This window comes from Jatropha curcas, chromosome 1 (genome assembly GCF_041381405.1).
Source record: "Jatropha curcas cultivar XTBG-Jc1 chromosome 1, XTBG_Jcur_1.0, whole genome shotgun sequence".
NCBI classification, from domain to species: Eukaryota; Viridiplantae; Streptophyta; class Magnoliopsida; order Malpighiales; family Euphorbiaceae; genus Jatropha; species Jatropha curcas.
In genome coordinates this window covers 28,859,407-28,886,924 of record NC_143151.1, presented here as the reverse complement: position 1 = coordinate 28,886,924, position 27,518 = coordinate 28,859,407, and the positions used below count along the sequence as shown (strand labels likewise).

Genomic DNA, 27,518 nt, shown 5'->3' with positions numbered 1-27,518 from the left:
AGATGCGGCGGATACCGGTAGGGCGGAGAGAGTGTGTGTATAGAAAGTAATTGTATTAATAAAGACAGAAGCTTTGTAAAATAGTGGTGGAACAGCAAGCGAACAAGCTACTTACCAGAATTTTCGTTTTGAAATTTCATGTCCATCTTGCCTATCCAAGCCCAAGGTTCCACTTCATCTTCTTCGTTTGACTCGATCCCTACAAGCCCTAATTCTAATCATGGCACCTCTTCTCAATCTCCTTCTTCTCTCTCCCGCCAATTCCAGTCCATGCAATTCATCGATGATGCTCAATCTCAATCTCCAATCGCTGTATCAGGTGCTTTCTTTTTTGTATTCTAGGGTTTTCATTTGCTGATATGTTAAGAGAATTTTGAAGTGCTGAAATTAAACGTGTTTTGTATATATGGATTAGGCTAAGTTTCTGAGCGCTAGCTGTTATTTGTTTTATCTTGTTGTAGCTCTCCGCTTGAAGCCACTACTTCTTGGCTATTATGTATTGTATGTAAAAATGGGTAATTTCGTTTGCAATATTGGCTTTTTGTATGTTTGAGTTGACATTAGTTAGAGTGATTACTGTAGTTCTCGGTAGTGTTTTTGATGCAATTCAATGTGGATAATTATTCATATTTAATGGCATATGACAGGCTTATCGGCTCCAGCAGCCGAATACTCGGGTGGATCTTCCAAAAAGGTAGATTTTTTTTTTAATATTCTATGTTGTAGTCAACTTTTCCACTCTGCTGTTTTGTAAAGCACCCATTTAATGTTGTAGCTTGACAAATTTGTTAATGTGGATGTCTAAAGGAACAGAAAATAAACTGCGGAATAAGAGATTATGTAAGAAGTTGTTTTCTACTGGACTTGACTGCTTAAATTTATTTTTTTATATTTATGTTTAGGTGAATGAATTAAGGGCATCAAATGGGGAAAGCAGTTTGTCTCAACAAAATGGAGAGATGCATCTCCAGTCTCCCCTTGATGGTCAAGGTGTTGGATCTGCTCGGTCCAAAGGGAAAATAAGTACTTGGAACTGTGCTCCAGGAGGGAATGGCCCCATCAGTGGTCCAGGAGGGAATGCATATTCAACAGGAAGAAGAGGCCAGATGATGAATGCTAACCATTTACTGAATTTTCAGTATGACCCGATTGCTCGGTCTCAACCAAGAGCTCCTCCTCCAAGACGGCAGCAGAAGATAAAGCCTTATAACAAGGATTTATTCCTTCAGGCTAATTACAAGTTTGTTGTGTTAGATACAGGGAATTATGCTCCTGAATTAATGGATCCTGATAAAATGCTCAGGTGGGAGGATATTATTTGCGTGAGATATGCCACCCCATTTCCAGTGCAATGTCCTATTTGTTTGGAATATCCTCTGTGCCCACAGATAACTTCGTGTGGACATATATTTTGTTTCCCCTGTATTCTTAGGTACTTGCTAATGGGCAAGGAGGATCACAAAGGTGATTGCTTTAAAAGATGCCCTTTATGTTTTGTTATGGTATCTCAAAAGGATTTGTACACCCTCTACGTTGAGACTCTTAAGCAGTACTGTGTTGGTGATAATATAGAATTCATGCTTCTAACCCGGCAAAGAGGTTCTTTTACTCCATCTCAGAAAAATAAACCAGAGATGGATACCAGTCCAAGTTGCAATAATGATGTCTATGATCCATTCTTAAAGTTTACATTTACTTCAGATGTGGAACTGTCAGTGAGAAAAGCAATATCAGATTTGGATAGTTGGTTAGCCAAAGCAGATTCAGGGCTTGTAGATGACTTGGAGAAGCTTCCTTATGTTTGTGCTGCAATGGAGCAACTAGAACAGAGGAAGAAATATTGGAATGAGCAGCAGGTGGGCTATAATAATATAAATTGTAAATGTGCTAAGAGTCAGAAACAATCTCAAGAGCTTTTGTCAAATCAAAATTTGAACTGTGCTTATCAAAACTCTAGTTCTAGATGTTCAGTGCAGTCTATTGATGCCAGTGATGGAAATAAGTACTTGCGCAATGTGAAGTTGGACATGATTGAGTCATTAGAAGGTCACGATTCAGTTTTACCATCTTCATTTGATGAGAGCAAGAGTTTGCAGAAATCCTTTAATGGATCAAGAGATGTTAAGTACAATGACTCTTACAATTTCTACCAGGTTAGTGCTATGGGGATTATATTTTCCTTATTTAGTGTAGTTACCAATCTGTGCAGCCGTCAGGATATAAATATTGCACATTTAGGCAGTTCTGTAGGCATTACTATAGATCATTTATGTGGATCATACAAGGAGTTCATAACTCGATTTAGCTGACATGATGTTACTGAATTTCTGGACAGAAAGCATGCTCCTTTTTTTTTGTAAGTATAGCATGTGTGTGCATGATATCTTGATCATTTTCATACTCTGTTCCTTTCAGTTAGATGCAGAATGGCAATAACCCATTTACTTTTTTCATTTAGCTTTGTATTTAATATGGGAGGGCAATGACTCCTATTATTTAGCAAGTTGTTGTAACTAAGAATGGGTGGCATTCCCATGATATTGATGGACTGAAGGTAGATAGATTCAACAAGTGAATACCATAGTTTGACGCCCACTGAAACTTCATAGCTCTTTTTTCCTGAGAATAGAACTTCAGTAACCTTTCTTGTAGGATTATATGATTTTCAGCTTTTATGTTCATACAAGATGATCTTTATCTGCAAGTTTGACTTTTGTATGTGATTGGTTGGTCCTTTGTGTAATGCAACTCATGGGTAGAAAACAATTAACTGCTTTTAGTTTATTATTTCACTTATGAGTGGGTGTTGATATTGTGTCGTTGTTCTTCTAAGTCTACACTTAATAGGGTGCCAGGATTCATTTCTATTAGCAACTTTGTATGGATTGTGAAATACAACGGGTGGCATTGTATTCATATAGTGTATTGGACAGAAGGCTGGTACCTAAAACTTGTGAATATCATAGGTTTTAAGGTGGTACAAACTTTCTTGACAGACAGTAATTGTGAGATGAATGGGTTGTTTTCCTCTTCCCATTGGATACACTCAACATGATGATCATTGGCATTATTATACAAATATTTTGATGTTGGGTTGTTGCTTATTCTCTGCTTAAATGTCTATTCCAGGCAGTTGACGGTCAGCACCTTATTCTTCATCCTTTAAACATGAAGTGTCTTCTACACCATTATGGGAGCTATGATATGCTTCCTCAGAGGTATGAGGAACTCTTTAAGTTTCAAATTCCTCCGAATCTGTGGATGTGAAAGTACAATATAAAGCAAAATGGAAGAACAATCAGAACAACAATAACAAAAAAAAAAAAAAAAAAAAAAAATGGAGGAAAGAAATTCTTTGACAAAAAGGCTTCTCTTGGTGCAAATACTTTATTTTTAATTTAATCACGTCTCGACAGTCTCTCTCTCTCGTACGTTGGAAATTTGTAAAGGGGATGGGAGTTCCAAGAATTGAACCTGGACCTCGTGCACAGTTGCATTATGAGGCCACTGAGCTACTGGCCCAAATACAGTCTTGTAATGGTTGTCACTATGGTCAATTTGTGTCACCTAATCTTCAATTTTTAAGGAAAAATTATTTCCATATTAGTATTTGCTTTACATTTAATTTTTCTGCAAAATCTGTTGAAATAATTTATCCTAAAAAAAAAAAAAGAATCCTGTTGAAATGAATGGATGTAGGAAAGCAATATTTATTCGTACTTTGCTGATTATTTTGTGAGCATTACAGTAAACTGTTGGAAGTCAAAATACAGTGTCCTCTTAATTGTTTCTTAATAAATGTTCTGCGTCAATTAACTATTACTTTGTCAATTGCAGGATAAACGGAACAATTTTGCAGTTGGAAACAGTGACTCAGTCAGAAGCAATGAGAAGGCGATATCGATATCTAAGTCACTTTTCATTAACGACCACGATCCAAGTATCATTTTTGCTGTTGACTTTTCTGTATTTAGCATCTCCTTTTCTTCTTTATATACTGATCACAGGTTCTCTTTTTCAGCTATGTGAAATTGATTTGAGTGGGATGCTAACTCCTGCTGCGCTGCTTCCATTCATGGATGAGATCAAGAAGCGTGAGAAGCAGAGGAAGAAACTGGCCCAAAAGGTGTTGTCTGCTTTGTATTATATTTCGCCTGCTTATGTAAATATCATTTTTTGGAGCAGATTGCACGTATGATTCTTGTAGTTAATATGTATGTGAGAAAGGTGGAGGTTATCCTTAATTAGTACAATTTTATGATAGAGCTAGATGTGAGCTGTCAAAACTGAGTACCGTTTTATGTAATGAAAAACCTGAAAGAAAAATGATACCTTTGAAGAATTTTGACTGATTTTTTTTTTTTTAATTCTGGAAGATTTATGGAAATACATATTCTGATTATTTGTTCATTTCTTCCAACTTCCATAAGAAGTTGTATCATGAATTTCCTATGCTTTATAGAATTATATGCTATTCTTATTTATAGGAACGAAAAGAGAAGATCAAGGCCGAAGCTGCATCTGCACATTCTATGCCAGGTTTATCCAGTATTGGACGCTCCTTTTGCGATGACTCCCCTAAATTTTCTATGGATGACTTTGAAGGTAACTTTTTGATGTTTATATTGTTGATTGTAAGCACTTGCTTTCTAGTAATGTTTAGGTATCTTAGGATGATAGTTATGGTTAGGAACTGTCTCAGAGGGGAAAAATTAATCTTGAGAAATTCCATATTGATAAAAAAAGAAGCTCAGTATGACCTTCTGCAGTGCATCTCTCTAAAAGTAATTTCTGGTAGATGTTCTTGTTGAAACAAGTGATTCTACAATTTCCTGTGCATGATATGGATCAGGAAGTCACATTTCATCTTCTTTCTTGGAAATTTCTTTGCAAAGTAACAAGGGTCAGAGAAAGGGGAAAAGTACAAAAATGCACCCTGAGGTTTGTCACTTTGTCGGCATGTGAAATTTTTTGGACAAAAGGGGTTTGTGTTTTATTCTTTAACATTTAGGGGGGTCTATTGCTTTAACATTGTTGGTCCATACTAATGCAGCATGGGTACATTGGATTTTACATATTGTTTGGGAGACAGAGGAAAATGGAGGAGAAAAGTGAGGAGTGAAAATAGGGTGGAGAAATTTAATTTCTCCTGTTTGCTAAGAGGAGCATATTTTTACTTGGTTTTTTCGAAAAGGTTATTAAAGTTACTTGGTGAAATTTGCTTTATTGTGGGCATAAAGTTTCTTTACATTGTGAACTTTCAAGGATCCTTGTTCTGGTACTGAGGAATTAGGCCTGTCTACGATGACTTCTTGGACTACATTGTTGTCAGCTTACAGATTGAGATGGTTTTGTAATCTAAAAGACCTTTATTGGATATAGAACTTGTACTCTTGTTGCAATGATGAACACTTTTTATTCCTATAACCTTTTACTGAAGGGTGCAAATGCTTACTGGGTTCCTTGACTGGATTATATTTTGTGGTTAACTCCAGTTGCTTTGTTCTTTTCTTTTTTTTTTTTTTTTTTTCAGCTCTTGGAAGTTCCACGGCAATGTCATCAAGCCCTCCAATGTCTTCAAGTCCTCCAGTTGTTGGGGAGAGATTACTGTTCTCAAATGTCACACGGCTTGGTTTTGCTGCTGGCCATGGTTCACCGGCCTTGAGAACTGAGGAAACCAGTGCTTTGCATAACAACAAAGTGACAAATGATTCTTCAAGTGTATCCGGTATTTATCTAGTTTAAGGACTCACAACTCCCTGTATCTCTTTCTCAATTTTCTCTAGATTTAAATACCTTGATAGCATATAGAGATCTAACTGATGAGAACAATAGCACGTAGGGGTAGCATGTTTTATTTCTGTGGCCATGAGGCACAATCTTTCCTTGGTTCTGCAGGTACAAAAAATTCAGGCACACCATCATTTGCCAATGTAATATCTAGAGTGAAGTCAGGAGAAGCTCTGGATGCACCCAAGACAAATGAAATTGGAAAGAAAGGAAAGAAATCGAGTCGAGTCCTTTTGTCAACTGCAGGTGGTCGACGCTACTAAAGTATATGTTCAATCTCTTCAGATGTTCTTGGCCTGTGTTTATTCTGAGACTTGACCTTGTGAAATGAAATTCTGTTCGAATTACTATGACTATGTAAAGGTGTTACTCTGGGATTGAAATATTATACTAAAATAATATTTCATAATGTGCATTTTTTTTGGCTCGCTTCTGATTAGCTAGTTGGTGAGGATGTCTCGTTGTGGTCTTTAGAAATTCTGTTGCCATTATTTTGGATATGTATTTTGGGCAAGAGGTAGTATTCACTGGTAAAGCATTAACTGAGTTTTGAAATACGCTAAAAGAAAATCATGTAACTGACAAAAAGGAGTTAACAAGCAGTCAAGCAGTTGATGTAGGCTGTGAAGAGGTCAGAAATGGACAGGACAACTGGTTAGCTTGATGACCTGTAATGTTATATGTTAGGCTTTGTAATTCTTGATACGATTGAGTTTGGAGTTGTTCATCAAAATTACATTTCATTTTTTAAAAAAATTTTGATTGCATTTCATGGTTGTAGGAAAAAACTAGAAGATTTAGCTTTTTTTCCCAAACCATGCTTTACTAAGCCTTAAATATTGTAAAAATATGTTGTTAAAAGCAGTTGAACAGCAATGTAAAACGGCACCGCCCGAATAAAATTGATTTCGACACATTGATTTCTATTACTCAAATTCAAAATAGGAGTGTTGGTCGTTGGAATATCATAATTTCCATTTTGCTTGCTCCTAGCTTTCATAGGCACAACAAAAGGTTCTAATTTTCTTTTCCAAGGAAGACAGAAAAACATGGAAGATACTCAAAACTTACAAACGTATCTTGTTCTTTGTTGGAAAGCAACTCAGGGGCTTAGGCAGATAAAACTTGGTTGATCCAGTAGCATAGCCAAGAAAGCATCACTAATCCGCCATATGTCAGAAGCTAGTTCCCAAAAAAGAAAAAATTAATAACAGAAACTAGTCAGACTCAGCATGTTAATCTACCCGGAACACTATGGCATTGCCATCCTAGTACTTACTATTTACACACAAGTAGCCAATAGCCATGTTGCCATAATTATTGTTACACTTCAGCCTTAAAGAACTTAATTCAGAGATAAATGTTAAGGTTAAAATTAATTAGGAGGCGGTGCATTGGGCTCTAGGTGCCAAGAGTCTTGAGGAATATCATGAGCCTCAGCTCCTGGAACAGTAAAGGCTGGTATTTGATGAGAGAAACTGGGCATTTCTGTTCGTGGAACTGCCCTAACCAATTCAAAGCCATCACAAATATGTCGTCGGAAGAAACTTGACCAACCTGGAACCTTCTCTAAGTTAGGAGCTATTACTCCAGATTCTTTACAGAAGTCTGTAACAATCTCAACAATTTGACGTTTGTAGTTAGTGAGATCATCATCCTTCCATCCAATACTCCAGTTTCTATACATTGCCCAAATTTCACCTTTGTTAGGAAAAACCTTGTACAAAGGTTTATCTGTGATTTTTTCATAGTTTACCTTATGTGAAAACCTGGACAACCTCAAGTCCAGGTAATCTCACCAGCTTTAAAAAATCCACAGACAAATGGTAAATTCTTTTTGATCCAATTTATCTCATCAATACTTATTGGATGAGGTTCCAAGAATGTTACAGATATTTCACTATTTGAAGTCACATTTTCACAATAACGTATTGGCGAGGCATTGAATGTTTACCGTAATACACAGCCCATATTTGCTCGCAATAAGATCTTCTGCTAATCTTTCTTGGCCTGGTCGTTCAGTCTTTGACTCTGGAATTGGAGTTGAGAAGCTAGGCGCACGGGTGGAGTTAGAAGAGCTCCCTATTGTCACAAAAGAGTCTAAAGTCTCCATATCTTCTTCTGCAAATTTGTACGCTGGAACTCTATGGGAAAATACAAATAAACTTCTTGTAGGAATTCGAAAAGGATTATTGTTCCCATTGTCTGTGCTATAGACATTTTTTAATCCCTTTACTTCCGCCAAGCCTGCAACCAGCAAACCATCAGGATTGGAATATTCAGTCAAAATTTGCAATATTTGCAACCTGCTGCCCTCCCTCGATTTGGGATTCGAGCACCATGCTTGCGGCCTGCAATCTCTATAAATTTCCCAAATCTCTTATTTTCTGGGGAAAATTTCAACTTGGTTACCTGCGGCTGCAGCAGGCAGAGACAGCATGTGTGAAAATGATGTTGGCTCAATGGGAGATGTTTGATTCCAATCCACATTGAATACTCCACAAACTATAGGCAATCCCACCTCAAACCATCTCTTCATTTGTCCACTCTCTGGGGCAGGTTTCAACCAGTTGATATGCATTCTATAAAGAGATTCATGAATTTCAATGTTAATTATCTTTGCGTATTTTCTTGGCAAGCCTTCATCATCATAAGTAGCCCAAACTTGACCAACTGCAAAATTTTCATTCTTTCTTATCACCTAATTTATAATAATCCTGATTCTTAGAGAATAAGACTGCAATATCACAGGATAGTTTGTTACTAGCAAAATAACAGGAGGAAATAATGTTGGTTTCAGTTTTTCCTGCACCTGCATAAATTTCCTGCGGAAAATAGCTAGCATTACCAATATCATAATCAGTAACTTTACCATATAATTCAGCATCCTCCTTCAATTTGAAGACAGTTAGACACCCTAACATCATTAACTATGGCATTTGAGACTATATCTACACTGGTTTCATCCAGAGTCTTCCATGGAAACTTTGTAGACTTCACTAAAGATTTCTGCTCTTTTATGGTTTGAAGATAACCATGCTGCAAATTCACCAATGCAAATATCCTGCAAATTTCCAGAAGCATAAGACTGCAACCTCATAGCCCTATTCATGTCAAACATGGAGCGCCCTTCTGGGTCTGAAAGCACTGTAAATGCTTCCTGAATGATCTTTAAAGCTGATGCAGCCTTGGGGAAGTTATTCTTAATGGGCTCCAGAAGTGTAAGGAACTTGTTATATTGGGTTTTCATAGCAAACTCAGTTGCATCTGGACAAACTTCAAGAACCCAATAGTAGTTAGTGTTAGAGCCTAAGAATCTGTAGCCAGCTGAGTTTAAGATATCACAAACAGTGATCATACCAGAGATGTTGTCAAAGGCTGGAAAGTGAAACTGTATCTCTAGTAACTTTTTTCTTGCACCTACATAATCAATGCTAATGATCTTTTCTTTGGCTATTTCTACTTCTTGAGGAACCTTAAGTATTCTATGATCCATCTTTTAAACAATACAATTCTTTGAAATATATTCGGTTCCTCAACAAATCTTGGGCATGAATAACCTCTTACTCCATATCTTAGTCCGATGAACCTTTCACATCTGAATGTATAGAATCAATAAATAAAAAAATATAGATAATAAATGTTGGATCAAGCAACATGTTTCAATTGAATTACATATATTAAGTTACAGCATACCATACACAAAAGCTAATCTGCAAATGAATTTTGCACTTTAAATTCATTTATACCAAATGTAGTGTAATTAAAGAAAAAGAATAAAATTAATCCTATTCATAAATCCATTACAAGGTCTTAGATTCAAATCTCGATGAAAGTGCGGTAAGTGCTTTGTTTTTAATTAAAAGTTCAAGAAATGCCATTTATCAAGAATTCTTACTATATGTAGTTTAACATCTGTCATAATATAAGAGATAAATATTGAAGTGCTAGGTTTATTAGAAAGAGAGCAATCCTTTGCTATGGAGCTTTCCAATGAAAAGAAATATAAATTTCGACTGGGAATCACTGTAATATGATGCATGAATAGACACTGAAATAGGCAAAAAAAGAAAAAAAAAACCTTCTTTCATGGGGAAAATTCCTGAACCAACTCACTGTATCCATGTCAGTATCCACTTTGCCTCTTCAATCAAAGCAAGAAAATCCCCATTGGAGTATTTGGAGACGTTCCTCAAAGCTTTATAAAACCTATATAGCTTTTCTTTTTCTTTCCTTGTCAATTCTTATAAAAGCTGACAAATGCTGTACGTATAAGATTTGCATACGGGAAGGGTTATTACAATATTATTACTATTTTATCCTTTCTTTTTCTCTCTCTCGTTTAATGTACTAGCATTTGGCCAAGAGAAAATTGACAATTGTACCCCGTTGTTTCGTACATTCTGGACCTTAGCTAAACCGGTGCGTTTTATTCTCGCTAGACAAAAACAACGTCGTTTTCTTTACCTTGCTCTCGACTCTAGTGTTCAATGGCAGCCTGGCTGTCATGGGTGTCTTCCAGACAAAAATAAATGAAAGAAGCTAACTTATTTTGCTCTGCAAGTCTCTGTTTCAGTGACTGCAAGTGAAAATGAGACCTTACAAGAACAGCAATAATAGTAGAAGACCAGCTGCTGTTCTTCACCTTCTATGCGTTGCCGCTTTTTTCTCTATCATCGTTTTTGCTATCCAGTCCTCTTTTTTTGCAGGTTTTCTTTGCTTTTCTTTAGCTTCATTTCCACTTTCTTTTCTAATTTCATATAAATCCTAATTTAATTGCACCTTTTGATCTCTGATTTTTCAGGTAATCGAAACTCAGATCTTAACAAAGAAGAAATCCATACTTTATCTGAATTCCAGTTCTCTGTTCAGCAATGCGTGGTAAGTTAGCATTTCGATTCCATCCCATTTTTACTAAATTACGTACTTATATAATAGTATCTCCTATTACGTCTCAGATCTACATCTCTGTCATAGTTTAATTGTATTGAAATGGCTTTTCGACGCGTCTGATATTTGGAATATATATATATATATATATTAATGGTTATGAGATTGAATATTGCTGCTTTTAGAGTTTATCTAAATCTAAAATAGTATGTGAAATTGGAGGTTTCAAGCTTTATGAGGGGATTGATTGCGTTAGCTGATAGAATATAAAGTAGTTGTTATGTGTCTTCTTTATATAAATTGCTGTGCTAATAGCTTCAAGATAAAATGTAGGCAAACAGAGGGCTTGGTCTGACGGCACATATTGTTGACCATTGCAAGTTAACTCTTAAGTTTCCTGAAGGGACTAACAGCACCTGGGTATGTTTCTCTCTCTCTCTCTCTCTCTTTCAGTCATATATAAAGAGTGCCTTATTTTCTGAAATTATTTTTGGAAGGTGGGGAAGAGCTGATTATTCTCTTTCTTTTAATCTCAGTACAATGCGCAATTTAAAATTTATGAGCCTTTGGAGTATCATTATGATGTTTGTGATGCAATTCTATTGTGGGAACAGGTTGGTGCTTTATATTTCCCATTTTTTTGGCAGTGACCCTTACTGAAAATGATGCATTCTAATGTCTTTAGAAATGCAGTACCGTAACATGACTACAGTGCTGACAAGAGAATACCTTGATGCTCGTCCAGATGGGTGGTTGGATTATGCAGCAAAAAGGATCGCGCAATTGTATGATGTTTGTGGCACCTTCTCTTGTTATTTTTTCATGCAATTCCTTACGTATCTTTTTCTTTTTCCAACTTCTATGACTTTGACTGCCAGATAAAGTTATATGCATTTCTTTTGGTTTCAGGGGAGATGATAAATGCTATAATCGAACTCTTTGTGAGGAACACCTTAATTTGATTCTTCCAGCAAAACCTCCGTTTCGACCACGGCAATTTCAGACTTGTGCAGTTGTTGGTAATTCAGGAGATCTCCTAAAGACAGAGTTCGGGAAAGAGATTGATAGTCATGATGCTGTTATACGAGACAATGAGGCTCCAGTTAATGAGGTAAACTGGAAAACAGTGGAACCAAATCATTAAAACGTGAGTGTGAATTATTGCTTTTACAAGCCTCCTGTGGCCTCATCATGATCAAACCACATGTTAATACTCCACCACTATTTTTTCTACTTGCTGTTGTTTGGGTGGAGGGGACTGGGGCACAAGGATTGAATGACTTCGTTAGTATTATCCTTTTGTAATCTTGTTCCGTTTTTTGTTAGGATTTCTGAATTGAATTCTTATTTCATCATGTCGTCAGCTAACATTGTGGTTTTCTGTGCTTCTTTCTTTTGGTAACTGTAGCAAAGTAATTTTATGCAAGTGCTTATCTTTCCTTTTCATGTATTGTGTAGAAATATGCCAAGCATGTTGGACTGAAGAGGGATTTCCGCCTTGTAGTTCGGGGTGCTGCTCGTAACATGGTGACGATTCTAAATGGATCTAGTAAGTTTGATCTTGTTGACACTGCAATTGAGACTGTCATCTCGATATTCTTTTTCAAATAACGAAAATCTGCCAGGCTTAGTTTGATTATAGTGCTTCTCATGTTTTAAGAACTGAAAAACGATGAGTACATTTATTTTGAAGTTGAATCTCAGTAAAGTACCAGCTGATGTCTTTCTGACTATTGTTGATTTGTTGTTTCTTTCCAGTATATCGTGAGATATCAAATGCCTGAGCTTAATCTCATTATGCTACTCCTATATCTCAATTGAAAACCTTTGTTCTTAAACATTCAAATATGGTTTGAGAAGGGAAGGGTCTAGTTAGAGCTAATAATTCTGTAGCAATAATGCATCTTCAAGAACAGGCTTAAGTCTTTTTCCTTCATTACTAGGATGACATAGAGGGATTTCTTCTTTTTTTCTTTTCTTTTTCCCATTTGGGATTCTGAGTGGTCAAAAACACAAAAGGAGGAGGTTGATCAACTTCTAGTTTTAGTTTAAATCTTTTAGTTGACCAACTCTCTGCTGATTCCCACTTATCTGTTCTCCTAAGTATTTATTTTCTAATTTGTGTTGCCTGCTTAACAAAGATGCTTGGCTATTTTAGTTTTATTCCTAAGTTCAAAAGCAATGAGAATGAGCTTTTTCTGCTGCAGCTGATGAGGTACTTATAATCAAAAGTGTGACTCACAGAGATTTTAATGCAATGATAAAGGTATCACTCTAAAATGCCAACTTTTCTTTTCTCTTTACATAGATGGGTTAAGTGAAGTAAACTGTTTGTTATTATGTCAGCAGTCATGCTGGGCTGCTAAATAATTGTTGGCCATTTGTCCCAAATAAAATTACATGCATCGCCTAAAGAAACTATAGAATGGCTTGCTTTATTCCATATAATAGGTATTACCTTGCTTCCATTTTTTCGGAACATCATTCTTTCAGTTCTCGTAGTAGGTACCTTGGCCAGGGAAATTATTATTTATTTCCTTTGTATTTTGATCAGATAACCAAACCTGCTTTTGTTGCATTTAACACTAAACAACATCGGTATTGCAGAGTATTCCAAACCCTGTTTATCTGTTCCAAGGAATTGTGCTACGCAGAGGTGCCAAGGGAACTGGAATGAAATCTATTGAGCTAGCGCTTTCAATGTGTGACATTGTTGACATTTATGGATTTACAGTTGATCCTGGCTATACTGAATGGTAAATTTAATCTTCAAGTTATTCATTTACTTTTGCTAATTAGTTCTTAAATCATTAATTTACATATATTCTTGTGGTTGTGTCTAAATATTGTGTTCATATAATAATTGAGGTCTCATGTCTTGCCATTTGTCATCTAAGATGTTTCTTAGAAGTGAGTGTGAACATGGGATTTAGAATATCTATATATGTAATTTGAATTTGAAATTTTCATCAGAAATGTTCTCTTGTATTTTTCTTTTTCTTTCCTTACCATACACATACAACATGTCAAATATGTCACAGTCACCTTCAGAGCTATATGATTTTCATAGTCATTCTTCTCAATCATCTTCAAGTTTTCTTTTGTACAGATGAGATACATGGTGCTGCCTTTTATCCCCATCTTTGGCTAATTAGTGTTGTGATATATCTTGTAGGACACGATACTTCTCTACGCCAAGGAAGGGGCACAATCCACTTCAAGGACGTGCATATTATCAACTCCTAGAGTGCCTTGGTGTATGACAATATTTCCTTCTACTGCAAAATGATTATGCAATATTTATGCTAAGTTATGTGTCTTGATTGTGTTTTATGATTTGTATGTTTCAGGTTATTAGGATTCATTCTCCCATGAGAAGCCAGAGAAAACAAGACTGGTCAGATGTGCCCAGTCGACAATTGATAAGCAGAGCTCATGCTGCTGCCTTGCGCTTGAAAAGGGGTAGTGGGTTGGGACAGTTTGGAAGTTGTAAGGTGTGGGGCAATGTAGACCCTAACAGCAGTGGGCCCATCTCAGGATCTTCAGACATGAGTGATGTCAGGAAGAACTCAAATTACAATAAATGGGAGGTCATGCCGTTTGAAAGTCTAAGAAAGGAAGCACGTGATCATTATTCCCAGATGGAAGGCGTCTCTCTCTACAAAATGGATGGCAATAAATTGGATGATCTGGTATGCGTTAGGCACTCCTCAAGATCAGAAGCATGAACATAAGCTTTGCACTAATCTTGCATTTTGTGATTCAACTGGTTGAGAGCTGGCAGACTTCTGCTGGTTGCTATTATTTTGACGTGGATCCATTAGATGGGCCTCTTGGATGATGAATCTGTTAACTTGCCATTTTGCTTCTATTGTTTGATCACTTAAGCGAAGTGATTAAATGTATATCAAGTGTTCCTAATGAAATTCTTGAAATTTGGGACCCATTGTGGCAATGCAAAGGAAACATAGCAAGTAATACAAACCTCTGTACCACATTACTGAATCTGCTTGGAAATGGTGGAACCATAGGATTTTCAACTTCGTGCAAAGGAGACATTGTCTGCTAATTCAATGTACAAAGCCTTCTTGCTTTCTCGGAATTCTTCTAAGGAATTATAGCAGCAAAAAGGGCTATTGATAATAGAAACTGCGGTTGTGAGTGTTTGTCATGCTTTGTTTATACACTGATTCTGAGGGTTTGACATGTATCCTGCTTAAATCGATTTTGACATTTAAGAGATTTTAAAGAAAGATTCATCTTCAGTTGTTGGGGGGCTCGATGGTTCATATAGAATATTTTTTCATGTGGAGCTACACATTTTATCTTATTTAATTTATATATTGGAAAATATTGAACATTGTCACACAATGAAATGTTGTCATGTTGCATTGTTATTGCTCAACAATCAAGTTGATGATGTTAGGTTTATTTTGTTTCCAATCTATGTATTAGTAAATATTGTGTTTGGAAATTGAAAATAAATCCTTCAGGGAAAAACATATTTTCCTCTAACAAGACTGATTATGGATAGAAAGCTGCAGGAAACAGGTCTTATTTTATGATGGTTATTATTATTATTATTATTTTCAGAACCAAATAAACTGTGAATCTCAATTTTTTTTTTTAAAAAAAAAAAACAAAAAAAAAAGGTTCACTTTTTTGGTCAAGTATGCTATAACTGAGGTTGAACTCATAATTCCACAATCTTGGAGTTTTAACCCTGGTTACTGATGGATAAGAGCTAAGAAGCTGATATGTACTAGGCTAACACAAAATCATGTCCCATTCACAAAGACCGATAGGTAGACCTGCTATCAATTTATGAAGAAAATTGCAGGTAGGCTCATTGGAATTTATGCAATCCCATTAGTAAATACAAACATTAATTATAACATTATGAAAGATAATATCTAAAAGATTTTTTGAAATAAAATATCTCCAAGGTGACAGGAACCACCTAAAGTTTCTCCATCTCTCACTAACCTTCAGAACAGCAAACAGGAACCTTATCCAAAAAAATTGCACAAATATCTTATCTCTGTACTTATCCTATAAATTAGAAGTCTTTCTTTAGTATCTTTGAATCATCCATTGATTATCACACACATCTTCACAACAACATTATTATCAAGATGCAGGCAGCTCTAACAATTGCACCTCCTGTTGTCCCTTTAAAACCCTCAAAGAATCTCTCACAGGTAACCTTTTCTCCGCCAAAATTCGGTGTTTCATCAATTGCTCCCCGTAGCTCTGCAATCAAAGCAGCTACTGCTACTGTAGAATATGAACCATCCACGGTTGATTATAGCTCTACCCTCTCGTAAGCCATTTACTTCTCCTTTATATGATTCTTAAATGATTTTTAGAAACTGGGTTTTATTACAATGTTAAGTGCTGGGCTCTGATCATATGGTTAAGTTCATCACAACGTTTATTTAGTAATTAACTAGCATTTGTTTGATGAACAGTGTGTTTCCAGCAGAGGCATGTGAAACTATCGGTGGAGAAGCCTGTTTGGCAGACATATATCCTGAAGTAAAGCTGGAAAGGGAGGCCAGAAATGAAGCTGGAATTGCCTCAGAGCCTATTGAAAGAGAGTATCTTGACTACAATGACGCCAAGACGTAATGCCTTCATAACCCAGATAATTAAATACCTTAACTTTTTGAAATTTTTGCGTAATTAAGCTCTAATCAGAATTTGACAGTCCTGAAGATGATCTCTTTGTGTAGGGTTTTTGTTGGAGAGGCTTGTGATGATCTTGGGGGAGAATTCTGTGGATTTGAGTATCAGAAAGGTGTCTACTAGAGGAAGAGAGACAATACATGTCCAGATATACTAATTAAGGACCTTTTTTCTTTCTTTTTTTTTTTTTCTTTTTTAATGTATATATTTCCTACCAGTATTAATACTGGGTTATGTACTGTAATTGCATAATAATTTGCCATTAATATACATATTTAACTTTGGGAATTTATATATATTATGCAGATAGCATGAAGGGAATAAAACCCCGCCAAAAAAAAAAAAAAAAAAAAGGAAAACTATATATATTTACGTTCTGGGTTATTGAAATAAGAGTATATGATGAGGAGACATTCTAAAGCCTAGAAAAGAAAAGACAAAAAAAGAATTGATTAGAGGAAAGGTAATACTTAAGTTTCATAAAAATTATTTAAACCTAGATTAAATATATTCTACAAGACTATATATTTCCAAGAAAAAAAAAAAAAAAGACGAAAAAATCAGCTACTTAAACTAAAATTTATAAAAACTTAAAAATGATAATTTAAGCTAATTGATGGACAAATAATGTATAGTTGGTAGTCATGTGCTTCTTGCTCATTCTTTAGGGACTTGGTTGGAGTTTTATTTATGCCAGAAGAAAAGTCTCTCTTTCGATTGCTATTGGCATAATATTTTACTTGGGTTTTACACTATTCAAGCAGTATAATGAGTTAATGACTATAAGAATAAGTAATACTTAAATATCATAAATTTTATGAAACTTATCTTAGATTGAAAATTCAGGATAAAAATATACTTATGTATTATCGGAAAATCAGCAACCTTAATTAATGTGTTTTATACATGATAATTTAAGTTAAATTTCTTAATTCAAGCAATGGATAAATACCTTGTAATTGGCAGCTTTGTGCTTATTTTACATATTTTAGAGGCTCTATTCAAGTTTCATTTAATCGGTTGCTTCAGCGCGCGTAAGTCGGAACGGTATCCATTTTCATATGAAGTTATTACACAGAAAAATTCCACTTAAAAACCTTTCTTCTCTGGCAGCGAAAAATTCATACCCAAATGTCAAAACCTGCATCGATGCTCGTATTGTTAAAACGGGTTTCGATCCAAGCACATCTCGCTCCAATTACCAGATCATGGATCTTGTTCAGACTGGCCAGTTATCTGAAGCACGCGAACTGTTCGATCAAATGCCTTATAGAAACACCATTTCATCAAACGTGATGATTTCGGGCTACTTGAAAGAAGGAAAACTCTCTATAGCTAAAGAAATTTTTGATAGCATGGTGGAACGTAATGCTGTGACGTATACACTTTTGATTGGCGGGTACTCGAAGAGTGATCAATTTATAGAAGCGTTTAAGCTTTTTGTTCGCATGTGTAGGAGTGGGACGAAGCCTGATTATGTGACATTTGTAACTCTTTTATCAGGATGCAATGACCCCAAAATGATAAAAGGATTATTTCAAGTTCATTCCCATGTCGTTAAATTGGGACATGATTCAGCAGTTATTATTTGCAATTCATTGATTGATTCTTACTGCAAAATGCATTGTGTAGATTTAGCTAGTCAGTTATATAAGGAAATGCCTCAAAGGGATTCCGTTACTTATAATGCATTGATCGCAGGATATGCAAATGAAGGGTTTAACAAAGAAGCAATAAAGCTTTTCATGGAGATGCGAGATTTGGGATTTGAGACTTCAGATTTTACTTTCCAAGCTGTTTTATATGCTGGTATTGGGTTGGATGATATAGCATTTGGGCAACAAATCCATGGTTATGCTGTGAAGACCACTCTTATATGGAATGTGTTTGTGGGGAATGCCTTGCTTGATTTCTACTCAAAGCATGATTGTCTAGTTGAAGCTAGGAAACTTTTTTATAAGATGCCAGAATTAGATGGTGTTTCTTATAATATGATGATCACAGCTTATGCTTGGACTGGACTAATCAAAGAATCTATTAATCTTTTCCGGAAGCTACAGTTTACAAAATATGATAGGAGGAATTTCCCTTTTGCAACCATGTTGAGTTTAGCAGCAAATATGTTAGACTTGCAAATGGGCCGGCAACTCCATTCCCAAGCCATCGTGACCACAGCTGATTCAGAGGTTCTTGTAGCAAATGCCTTGGTTGACATGTATGCGAAATGTAGAAGACCTGAGGAGGCTGAAAGGATATTTGTGAAACTGAGCAGTAGATGCACGGTTCCATGGACAGCTATGATTTCTGCTAACGTTCAAAATGGACATTTTGAAGAAAGTCTAAAATTGTTCAGTGAGATGCGTAGGGATAATGTAACTGCTGACCAGGCTACTTTTGCTAGCGTCTTAAAGGCCTCTGCAAATTTGGCTTCAATTTCATTGGGGAAACAGCTACATTCCTACATAATCAGATCAGGGTTTATGTCAAGTATTTATGCCGGAAGTGCACTTGTCGATATGTATGCCAAATGCGGATCTTTAAAAGATGCAATTCAAATTTTCAAAGAGATGCCTGAAAGGAATGTGGTTTCCTGGAATGCACTGATATCAGCTTATGCTTCAAATGGGGATGGTGAGGCCACTCTTAAATTATTTGAGGAGATGGTTCTGCTAGGTTACCAACCAGATTCAGTAAGCTTCCTTTGTGTTTTTACAGCTTGCAGCCACTGGGGACTGGTTGAAGAAGGATTAAGATACTTTAATTCCATGACTAAAGTTTATAAACTTGTCCCAAAGAGGGAACACTATGCATCTATAGTTGATGTTTTATGCAGGAGCGGAAAATTCGACAAAGCAGAGAAGTTGATAGCTGAAATGCCATTTGATCCTGATGAGATTATGTGGTCATCAATTTTGAACTCATGCAGGATTCATAAAAACCAAGATTTGGCCAAGAGAGCAGCAGAACAACTCTTCAATATGGAGGTGCTTAGGGATGCTGCCCCATATGTTACCATGTCTAACATCCTTGCAGAAGCAGGTCAGTGGGAAAGCGTTGGGAAGGTAAAGAAAGCGATGAGGGAGCGTGGACTTACCAAGGTTCCAGCCTATAGCTGGGTTGAAATTAAACATAAAGTTCACATATTCTGCGCAAATGATAAGAATCATCCGCAGATGAAGGAGATCATACTAAAAATCGATATTTTATCGGAGCAAATGGAAAAGGAAGGATATGTACCTGATACAAGTTGTGCTCTTCACAATGAGGATGAGGATATTAAAGTTGAGTCCCTTAAATATCATAGCGAACGCTTAGCAATTGCTTTTGCGCTTATCAGTACACCAGAGGGATCACCAATTCTGGTGATGAAGAACTTGCGAGCTTGCACAGACTGCCATGCTGCAATCAAGGTTATCTCAAAAATTGTCGGAAGAGAGATTACAGTTAGGGATTCAAGCAGGTTTCATCATTTTAAAGATGGGATTTGCTCTTGTAGGGATTACTGGTAGTAGGTTAGAAGACTTATTTAAGTTTTATTTCCCTTGTCTTGTAAAGTAGAAATTTTTTAGGGGTAATCATTTTCCCAATTCAAGAATACATAGAAACTCAACTTATATCAAAATGCTTGATGAGTTTCAATTGATCTTGGAAACAAAAATGATAATCCCAATAAAGGCTCAATACAATTAAAACACCAAAATTTCAGAATCTTACTCTCTTGCTACAGAAAAGCACAAACAGAAAGCAAAACAAATTCCCAATTCTATTTCTTGTTCTTATTTTTACTATTGACTACATCATCTGGAACAACCTTCAGCAACTTTCTATCCTTAGACTTGGCAATTTTCTTCAGTGTTTTTGGATTTGTAATCTTCTGCAACTTTGTTCCAGACCTCAATATGTTCTCCTGTTTCTTCTTCTCTCTTTCCTCCCTCTGCTTCCTCTTCTCCTGCTTATTCCTTTTTATTTCGTCCTTCAACTCATTCATTCTTTCCCTATACGCTCTCTTTATCTCCTTCTGTCGCTCTCTCTCCTCGAACGTCGTGCCCTTAATGCTCACCAGTTTCGCCGACGCTCTTTGTTTCCTTGCTTGCTTCCACTTCCGACCTGATACTTTTCCACCTATCACGCCGTCGTACGTCGGTTGCCCGAATACTGGTTTATCCGGATTCTCTATTGATGCTACTGCTGATCTCTTTGCCGCTGGAGGAAGTGTTTCTCCGTCAATCTCCATGGATCCGTCGACGTCGCCAGTCGCAGCAAGCGATTGGGCTTCACGTTTTCGCTTGTAGGTTTTGCCGCCGAAGCCTTCATCGAGGCATCGGAAATCGATAGTGCAAGCCATTGTTTCGAGTTCGATTGAGAAACCCTAAACAGAGTGTTTGGTGGTATTTAACTATTTATAGGAGTTAGGGTCGCGGATTCTGGGAATGGATTCGGGTTTCGGGTGATTAGTTCGGGTTCTCTGCTGTGAATTGGTCTTCTGTTTTTAGTTGCAAAAGTAATTTTTAGCAAAATTTGATTTGCTCAGAAATATAATAATGACAAAAAAACTGTTTAGAAAAATATAAATTTGATAAAAAAGCTCAAAGTAATATTCAAATTTTCTGTAGAATAATTCTTATCTTTTTATACATTATGAAAGGATATGAAATAATGACATTGTGAGGTTTTAGAAAACACCTACTATAACAGAAAATAATGCCCACCTTAGTGTATGAAACTTTTTAAAATAAATATTTTTATTTTCTAATTATATAGTATTTTGAAAACATGTATAAGAAATTACACAAAAGGATAATCGTGTTAATTTATTTTTATTTTGTAAAATCTGATAAAAAAAAACAACTTAAAAAATTGAGGAAAATATTTGATTTCTCCTATGTAACTCTTCGAGGCTTGTCTAGAAGGGGGATTTTTTTTTTAATTTTTTAGAAATGAAAAATATGAGAAAAATATTAATGGAAAAGATATTTCTTTATTGAAAAATGGTGATTAAAACATCACATATTTTATTCTTAGATCCATAAAATTAGAATCACTCCAAATCAGAAAAACAATGTGAATAAATTGAAAAAAATTGCATTATTTAATACAAAATATAATCTATTTTCATTTCTCCTTTCTTATCCTTGTACGTCTCCTTCTACAAATGAGTGAAATTAAGGGAAGAAAATATTAACATTTCATTATTTTCTATTTTTATTTTCTTTCTCTTCCTTCCCAAAGAAAGTGCAAATATTCATTAGTATATTCTACTTTTGGTTGGAAGGTATTGAAAAATATAATATCAATATGGGTTAGCTCCCTTCCTCTCTTTACAAGTGCGCATTCAGTTAACCCCTCAAAAGAAAAGGAATTCTACCAAAAAAGAAATAAAAACTTTTGAGGTATTAATATAAAAAATAAAAAAAAGGCATATAATTTATATCATTGATCAAAACATAAAATAATTCATCAATCTTCTGAAGCACATTATAGCCTTCAAGCGCATTCTTTCAAGCATTTGTTTGACTATCCATTCGAGTGCTCAATGTTTACAAAATTTTAAACAGATGGATCTTAAAGGCAAAACCAGAAAGGTATCACTACTGTTACAACACAACTTTAACATTTAATCATCGGTTTCAGCTTAAAACATCACAATTCACAACCAAAATTTCAAATTACTCGAAATACAATGACTTTTGCTAAATGCTACATTAATCTGGGAAGAGGGAGAGAATTCCTTAAACTTGAAAAAATTGCTCGAAAAACAAGCACTTTATCATTTGATAAAGTTGAGGCATAATTATAGTCAGACATACTTAATCCAATTCAGAAATGTCTGTTTCAAAGAATGTTTTGTGGAGTGATCTGACACACTGCTCTGCTTCGTCGTCATTCACAATTAATGAGATATTAACCTGGTTGGCAAAATCAAAAAGTGATTAACATTTTTCAGAGGAAAAGGGAATCCACACACATGCATACAGTGGTTGGATTCTAAATAGCAAATGTAAAATCTGCAATACGAACTAAAAAAGACACATGCAAAGGAAACAAAACTCTACCTTAGATGCACCTTGCGATATCATCTGAACATTGACACCATTGGTTCGAAGAACATTGAATACCTGCCATAGCAACATTCCAGTAAATAGATGAGGAAAACGAAAAGAAAATGTCCAACCGTTCACTAAAATACATCGCAAGATGTCAAAACTGCTTCTTAATACCTTTGTCTAGGTACCATGCAAATAGCCTCCCTTTAGAATGATCATGAGCAGTAAAATAAAAAAGACAAATGAACGTGCCAAAAAGCAATTTCATATTACTGTATGCTTTAATTGATTCCTTTCACCTATCAATTAATCAAATAACAGGTGCATCCCTTTTCCAAAGCTTTGGAGACGGTTGAGACATATTAAATAAGAGAAATCAAATTCTTAGGAAAATGTTTAACCTTATGGTTGACATCTCTTCAATCAAACATCAGGTTTCATGAAGTGTTGATGTAAAAATATTAAGGATCAAGTTAGTCAGTATGACAATTTTAAGCAGTGAGCAATCATAATAGAGCACCTTCTCCAATATCAATGATGACCTCTGAACATTCCCAATAAGAGAAATAATTGATCTATGCTGAAGGAGATTGACTACAGCAATCTTCTCTAGCTCTTCCACAACATGGTCGAGTTCCTGGACAAGAAAGGTGGAAACATTGGATGTCAATCCTGAAATAAAAAATACAAAATCCTGCTGCAGAAGACGCTGCAACTGTAAAGAGCATTCTGAATGAGAACAAAAAAGGATTCCGTACGCTTGCCTGCTGAATGAGTTCCCTGCTCCAAACTTTTGATGGATCCAGTGTCAAGGAAATACTAACTTCACTAGTTGCTACAACATCAACCGATATGCCCAGATCTTCAAAGATTGAGAATACCTACATGCAGAAAAGATGTCATTCAATGGGGGTCTAAACCAATGGCTGAAGCTTCAGAGGACAAGAATAAAATCCAATTTCAGCCTGCTTACCTTGGCAAGAAAGCCAAATTGACCAAGCATACGAGTGCTAACAATATCCAACATAGTCACATTCCGTTTCAGAACAATGCTAGTTAGTACTGCCTGAAATTCGGATGAACAATTTTAGTTGTTTGAAATTGTCCACAAGAAACTCATTTTTCTGATTCTTGTACAAACCTTTCTCATATCTCTTGCTCTCGTTATGAGAGTTCCTGGAGCATTTGGGTTGTAAGAATTCTTAACCCTAACAGGAATATCACCTTCCCTAGCAGGTCTCATGGATTGTGGATGCAGGACCTGCAAAATGGCCAAAAAAACAAGGTTGGATAAATCATCGAATTTGTTGCCAGAATCACTTGGATCTCTTGTCAATAGACAGTGATTACACGACAACCATGTCAAGTAAAAACAATTAGAAGCGCCTCAAACAAGCATTGAATCACATGTAGATTCCTAATTTAGATTCTGCAAAGATGATGGAAAACAATTATTAAATGGAGGGAGAGAAGGAATTTCAATCTTGTTTCATCAAGACAGAACAGGAAGAATAAGGTAATTTATAGCAGGTGAAATGATGAAAGTCAACTTGCTGGTCTGTATTTGATTTTGCTTCTATGATAACTTTGGTTTCCTTTTATGTTCATTGTGTTTTGCTTGCTTGATCATAGGATGGGAGTCTTGGTAGCACCAGGTATGATGGATTAAGAAGCAAACTAGCAGTCTAATAAAAACAAAGTCCCACATGAATTTCCAATGTTAAGAAGCACGAGTATAAGATACTACTTGTGAAATTCAGACCTCTCATCTAGTCATCCATAAAAATTATGTTTTGGAGAAAAGGATAAAAAAAAAAAAGAAAGAAAGAAACGAAGACGACAGAGTTTCATCATTTGGTAGTAGAAGAGAAATTGATTTAATCGATAAATAAAAAATGCAACCAAACTCAATATAAGGGAGTTGCATGCTTAACCAGGAAGAAGCCATAGGATTTGATACCTGTGCTCCAAAATATGCAAGTTCAGCTGCCTCATCAAATGTCAAGTATGGCACAGGTTCCGCAGCTGGATATATATTAGGATCACATGTTAAAACACCGTCAACATCTTTCCACACCTGCAATGGACTACAAACTTAAATTCGTGTAATTTCTAAAAGAACATGAAAGAAGCAGAAATATATTCAAGACCATTTTACAACTTTGTTGAATCCATTCATCAGCAGCACTTATCATGAAAAATAGTTATTGTGTTAACACTTAATGGTTGATGTCACAAAATATATGCTCATGAAATCATTAAAAATAGAGTGTAATCCCAAACAAAAATGCTCCCGAAAAAGAAGGGAAAATAAAAGTAGAAGAAAAAAGAAAGTGAACACGCATGCTTTGCAGACACAATTAGCCACAAACCTGAATCTCTCGCAAACTCAATGCTTTTCCAATTGTTGTGGCTGTCAAATCACTACCACCCCTGCCCAATGTAGTAATGGCACAAGATCTCCAGCCCTAGTATTTGAAATTGGCATAAATAAATAAATAACTAACAGTATCAGCTGAAATCCCAAAACTATCCATTTAAAAGAGTTCATTATTTTCACAAACAAGACTTCCAAGCACTTAGTCTGTGGAGAGACCTTCCCAAGGAAACCAGTAACAATTGGAATTGCTGGATCACTGATCCAATCCCCATATAGCCTCTTTGCAACTGCTGGATAAGTTGCTTCAAGAATGTCTGCATTCGTGAAGTCATCTGTGGTGATAAAACCAATATCGAAGGCATCGTACTGAAAAAAAAAATTGTGCGTTATTATTGACCGTCATCATGGATTGCATTTGTGGAATATGACAACAAAATTTGACCACAAAAAAAAAAAAAAAAACACTCATTTAGGTTTAATTTAATGCTCTCATTAATCTTCAGCTCTCCACCTAGAAGACAATGTGTCATTGAAACTCTAGTCTCTAAACATGAGATGAAAGTATGCCTCCCTGTATATGGTTCAATACAGAATATGCCATGACAAGAATTTATAGATCAAGTGCTCCTGTTATCCCAATTCTATTATCATACTTTTAATCAGGGTGCTGATACCTTATCGGTTCACCAAATTGTCAAGTATCTTTAAATTCTTCTTTTAATGTAATCCATGACATTAAGGTTATTTCTTTTGTTATTTACAGTTGTTATTTGGAAAAAATTAAAAATAGAACAAAGATTACATTGACAGAGCAAGAAATCTATGAGAAATTTCACAAGCAGCAACACCAATTTATTTTGTAATAAGATAAAGTCTAAAAAGAAAGTAGAATACAGATCACTTACTTGGCGGGCTTTTGCACCAATTTTATTCAAATACGCAGCAAATATCCTTGTGGACATGCATTCGCCAAATGAAACCAAGTAGTCTCTTGTTCGAGGAGTCAGCTCTTTCATCATAGCAACTCCCTTCAAAAGTTGCTCCAGTTCTTCTAGGTGAGCTGCAAGGGACATAATACATTGGATCTAAATTACTGGGTAATGTTATTGTGCAAGCGAGTAGTTATTAAAAAGCATGTGAGAAGTTGAACAAAACTACTCCACAACCAAGTGAATTGTAATTATCAAACAAAAATGGAAGCAAAATAGAAACTCACGTTCGATAACTGACTTGTCTACTTCCAGCTCATCTACTGTCCTGATAGGTTAACATGATGCACAGTGAGAATACAATGAATTGCAAAAATATCACGACTTGAAACAAACATAAAGGGAAAAAAAATCATTATTCTCTGACCTTAGGTGCAATTCCTTGATGAAGCTCAGTTCATCAATAGTCTCTACATTAGTTACACCACAGGAAACAGCCCTTTCTCCAGCCTAATAATCAAATCGAACAAGTTGAAAACAAAGTCTTTTCCAGAATGAAACCAACAAAAAACCTCAAAAAAAAAAAAAAAAAAAAAAAAAAAAGAAATACACGAATAAAAAAAAATACAACAGATGTGTACCAGCAAAAGTTTGTTAGTTGTCTTTCCCATTGCTGATAGAACAATGACAGGTCTCTCATTTGGGAAGCTAAGTATAAGGTCAGCAACTTCTTTCATCCTCTCAGCAGATGCAACGGACGAGCCACCAAATTTCATTACACAAGTTAATTGTTTATCAGGTTCGGTACTAACATCGCTAAAATACTCAGTTTTATTCCTTTCAAGGACATCAACAGTTCGTCTCTCACAACTAATTTTCAAAAGTCTATTACTCGTACAAGAAAATTTTACTCTCGCACAAAATCCAGAACTCTTAGCCACAGAGTCCGCAAAATCAAGGCGTTGCTGTGACAACAAGGCTGGGCAATGCAATGGTCTCTTTAGCAAAACTGAATAAGCAACTTTGCCACCACAAAAATGCAAGGTAGTTGCCATTTTAGATCAACTAAACTAACCTTACTAATTCAATTCAAAAAGAAATTTCGACGAATAAAGCAATAGATTCACTTTCAGGAACTCGATCTGCAAAATTTCCATAACCAAATCATGTCAAAAAAATATATATATCAAAACCACAACAAGCACCAATTTGCATTCATTTTCCGTCCATAACAGAATAAGAACAAGTAATTACCTTCGAGACCGAGCTCCCAAGCGAAAAAGGAAATGCAAAACTGAGCTTCTAGCGAATGTCGGTTTTAGAGTTTACGGTTATTTGATTTCTGCAATTCCTTCAGAGACTCAAGGATAGTTTATTTCCGCGGCTTTGAAGAGAAACCGAAGAAATGAACTGACGCGGCGGCGCCTTCTTTTGAACGCAAAAACTTGGTTTCTCGTCAGTGTCTATTTGTTGTTTTTCATATGCTGTTTTCTTTTTAAACACTCTCTCCCTCTCCTGACCTGAAGATTATGGTGGCGGTCAAGATTTGAGTTTGTGAAGTATTGGGTGGCCCACTATGGTGGTAAACTTGTACATAAGATCATTTTTGTAGAGATCTAACGGTGAATACATATGTTGTTATTATTGAGAATTTAGTGTAGATGTGAGTGTAGATTTTCTAGGAGCGCATTGATTTAGGGGCTTCCGACGTGGACCACTCTATGTCTTCCTGTCTCTACGGTTCAGTGTATGGCCATCGATATATGGAAGCATACCGCTGATGTGCTGATTTATTTC

General features: G+C 35.8%; 7 protein-coding genes across 14 annotated transcripts; 4 read left to right on the top strand and 3 right to left on the bottom strand.

Moving 5' to 3' along the window:
• The first annotated feature begins 17 nt into the window (after positions 1–17).
• Positions 18–6,205, top strand: LOC105630209 (RING/U-box superfamily protein). Of its 3 annotated transcripts, XM_037640002.2 has the most exons (10): positions 19–319; positions 462–515; positions 648–694; positions 903–2,153; positions 3,130–3,218; positions 3,838–3,940; positions 4,022–4,126; positions 4,488–4,605; positions 5,534–5,728; positions 5,899–6,205. In XM_037640002.2, exons 1-10 carry the CDS (start codon positions 139–141, stop codon positions 6,051–6,053), a joined length of 2,298 nt encoding a protein of 765 aa, XP_037495930.1. In that variant the 5' UTR covers positions 19–138; the 3' UTR covers positions 6,054–6,205. The 3 variants fall into 3 exon arrangements, with proteins under 3 accessions (XP_089573748.1, XP_037495930.1, XP_012067349.1); XM_012211959.4 differs by lacking the exon at positions 462–515 and having other exon boundaries at positions 21–319; XM_089717622.1 differs by lacking the exon at positions 462–515 and having other exon boundaries at positions 18–319; positions 3,838–4,126.
• On the bottom strand, positions 2,663–10,062 carry LOC110009125 (uncharacterized). 4 transcript variants are annotated; one of them, XM_037640003.2, is made up of 3 exons: positions 9,872–10,062; positions 8,203–8,463; positions 6,785–8,037 (listed from the first exon to the last, which is right to left on the bottom strand). In XM_037640003.2, exons 1-3 carry the CDS (start codon positions 9,879–9,881, stop codon positions 7,709–7,711), a joined length of 600 nt encoding a protein of 199 aa, XP_037495931.1. In that variant the 5' UTR covers positions 9,882–10,062; the 3' UTR covers positions 6,785–7,708. The 4 variants fall into 4 exon arrangements, 2 of the variants coding, with proteins under 2 accessions (XP_037495931.1, XP_089573768.1); XM_089717642.1 differs by lacking the exon at positions 6,785–8,037 and adding an exon at positions 9,151–9,388 and having other exon boundaries at positions 8,324–9,066; XR_005178459.2 differs by lacking the exons at positions 6,785–8,037; positions 8,203–8,463 and adding an exon at positions 2,663–3,255.
• A 210-nt stretch (positions 10,063–10,272) lies between these two features.
• On the top strand, positions 10,273–14,945 carry MGP2 (MALE GAMETOPHYTE DEFECTIVE 2). The gene is made up of 11 exons (XM_012211956.4): positions 10,273–10,499; positions 10,595–10,671; positions 11,014–11,100; positions 11,217–11,294; positions 11,374–11,465; positions 11,590–11,791; positions 12,139–12,229; positions 12,888–12,946; positions 13,288–13,436; positions 13,856–13,937; positions 14,031–14,945. Exons 1-11 carry the CDS (start codon positions 10,382–10,384, stop codon positions 14,406–14,408), a joined length of 1,413 nt encoding a protein of 470 aa, XP_012067346.1. The 5' UTR covers positions 10,273–10,381; the 3' UTR covers positions 14,409–14,945.
• Positions 14,946–15,747: 802 nt separating this feature from the next.
• On the top strand, positions 15,748–16,660 carry CCL (CCR-like protein). Its single transcript, XM_012211955.4, has 3 exons — positions 15,748–16,003; positions 16,152–16,307; positions 16,416–16,660. The coding sequence occupies exons 1-3, from the start codon at positions 15,816–15,818 to the stop codon at positions 16,489–16,491; spliced, it is 420 nt and encodes a 139-aa protein (XP_012067345.1). The 5' UTR covers positions 15,748–15,815; the 3' UTR covers positions 16,492–16,660.
• Positions 16,661–17,206: 546 nt separating this feature from the next.
• On the top strand, positions 17,207–19,990 carry LOC105630206 (Pentatricopeptide repeat (PPR) superfamily protein). 2 transcript variants are annotated; one of them, XM_037639966.2, is made up of 2 exons: positions 17,207–18,999; positions 19,084–19,990. In XM_037639966.2, exons 1-2 carry the CDS (start codon positions 17,430–17,432, stop codon positions 19,875–19,877), a joined length of 2,364 nt encoding a protein of 787 aa, XP_037495894.1. In that variant the 5' UTR covers positions 17,207–17,429; the 3' UTR covers positions 19,878–19,990. The 2 variants fall into 2 exon arrangements, with proteins under 2 accessions (XP_037495894.1, XP_012067344.1); XM_012211954.4 differs by having other exon boundaries at positions 17,207–19,990.
• On the bottom strand, positions 19,980–20,738 carry LOC105630204 (coiled-coil protein). Its single transcript, XM_012211953.4, has one exon. It carries the CDS (start codon positions 20,711–20,713, stop codon positions 20,132–20,134), a length of 582 nt encoding a protein of 193 aa, XP_012067343.1. The 5' UTR covers positions 20,714–20,738; the 3' UTR covers positions 19,980–20,131.
• Positions 20,739–21,861: 1,123 nt separating this feature from the next.
• On the bottom strand, positions 21,862–27,211 carry CARAB-AK-LYS (Aspartate kinase family protein). 2 transcript variants are annotated; one of them, XM_012211951.4, is made up of 14 exons: positions 26,976–27,211; positions 26,363–26,863; positions 26,149–26,231; positions 26,009–26,049; positions 25,698–25,852; positions 25,009–25,158; positions 24,785–24,880; positions 24,373–24,489; positions 23,554–23,673; positions 23,386–23,478; positions 23,171–23,293; positions 22,933–23,049; positions 22,422–22,484; positions 21,862–22,274 (listed from the first exon to the last, which is right to left on the bottom strand). In XM_012211951.4, exons 2-14 carry the CDS (start codon positions 26,774–26,776, stop codon positions 22,176–22,178), a joined length of 1,671 nt encoding a protein of 556 aa, XP_012067341.1. In that variant the 5' UTR covers positions 26,777–26,863; positions 26,976–27,211; the 3' UTR covers positions 21,862–22,175. The 2 variants fall into 2 exon arrangements, with proteins under 2 accessions (XP_012067341.1, XP_012067342.1); XM_012211952.4 differs by having other exon boundaries at positions 23,177–23,293; positions 26,976–27,210.
• Between the last annotated feature and the right edge of the window lie 307 nt (positions 27,212–27,518).

Excerpts from the sequence above, each read along its gene's own strand:
- MGP2 (XM_012211956.4), top strand. The coding sequence starts at position 10,382 with ATGAGACCTTACAAGAACAGCAATAATAGTAGAAGACCAGCTGCTGTT. Across the intron at positions 10,672-11,013 it reads TCTCTGTTCAGCAATGCGTG|GCAAACAGAGGGCTTGGTCT; the intron begins GTAAGTTAGCAT and ends GATAAAATGTAG. Across the intron at positions 13,437-13,855 it reads GATCCTGGCTATACTGAATG|GACACGATACTTCTCTACGC; the intron begins GTAAATTTAATC and ends TATATCTTGTAG.
- CARAB-AK-LYS (XM_012211951.4), bottom strand. The coding sequence starts at position 26,776 with ATGGCAACTACCTTGCATTTTTGTGGTGGCAAAGTTGCTTATTCAGTT. Across the intron at positions 24,490-24,784 it reads TGAGTTTGCGAGAGATTCAG|GTGTGGAAAGATGTTGACGG; the intron begins GTTTGTGGCTAA and ends AGTCCATTGCAG. Across the intron at positions 23,050-23,170 it reads AACTCATTCAGCAGGCAAGC|GAACTCGACCATGTTGTGGA; the intron begins GTACGGAATCCT and ends TTTCTTGTCCAG.
- LOC105630209 (XM_089717622.1), top strand. The coding sequence starts at position 139 with ATGTCCATCTTGCCTATCCAAGCCCAAGGTTCCACTTCATCTTCTTCG. Across the intron at positions 4,127-4,487 it reads GGAAGAAACTGGCCCAAAAG|GAACGAAAAGAGAAGATCAA; the intron begins GTGTTGTCTGCT and ends TCTTATTTATAG. Across the intron at positions 5,729-5,898 it reads TGATTCTTCAAGTGTATCCG|GTACAAAAAATTCAGGCACA; the intron begins GTATTTATCTAG and ends TTGGTTCTGCAG.
- LOC105630206 (XM_012211954.4), top strand. The coding sequence starts at position 17,430 with ATGAAGTTATTACACAGAAAAATTCCACTTAAAAACCTTTCTTCTCTG.
- CCL (XM_012211955.4), top strand. The coding sequence starts at position 15,816 with ATGCAGGCAGCTCTAACAATTGCACCTCCTGTTGTCCCTTTAAAACCC. Across the intron at positions 16,004-16,151 it reads GATTATAGCTCTACCCTCTC|TGTGTTTCCAGCAGAGGCAT; the intron begins GTAAGCCATTTA and ends TTTGATGAACAG. Across the intron at positions 16,308-16,415 it reads GACTACAATGACGCCAAGAC|GGTTTTTGTTGGAGAGGCTT; the intron begins GTAATGCCTTCA and ends CTCTTTGTGTAG.
- LOC110009125 (XM_037640003.2), bottom strand. Across the intron at positions 8,038-8,202 it reads TCTGCCTGCTGCAGCCGCAG|GCTTGGCGGAAGTAAAGGGA; the intron begins GTAACCAAGTTG and ends TGCTGGTTGCAG.
- LOC105630204 (XM_012211953.4), bottom strand. The coding sequence starts at position 20,713 with ATGGCTTGCACTATCGATTTCCGATGCCTCGATGAAGGCTTCGGCGGC.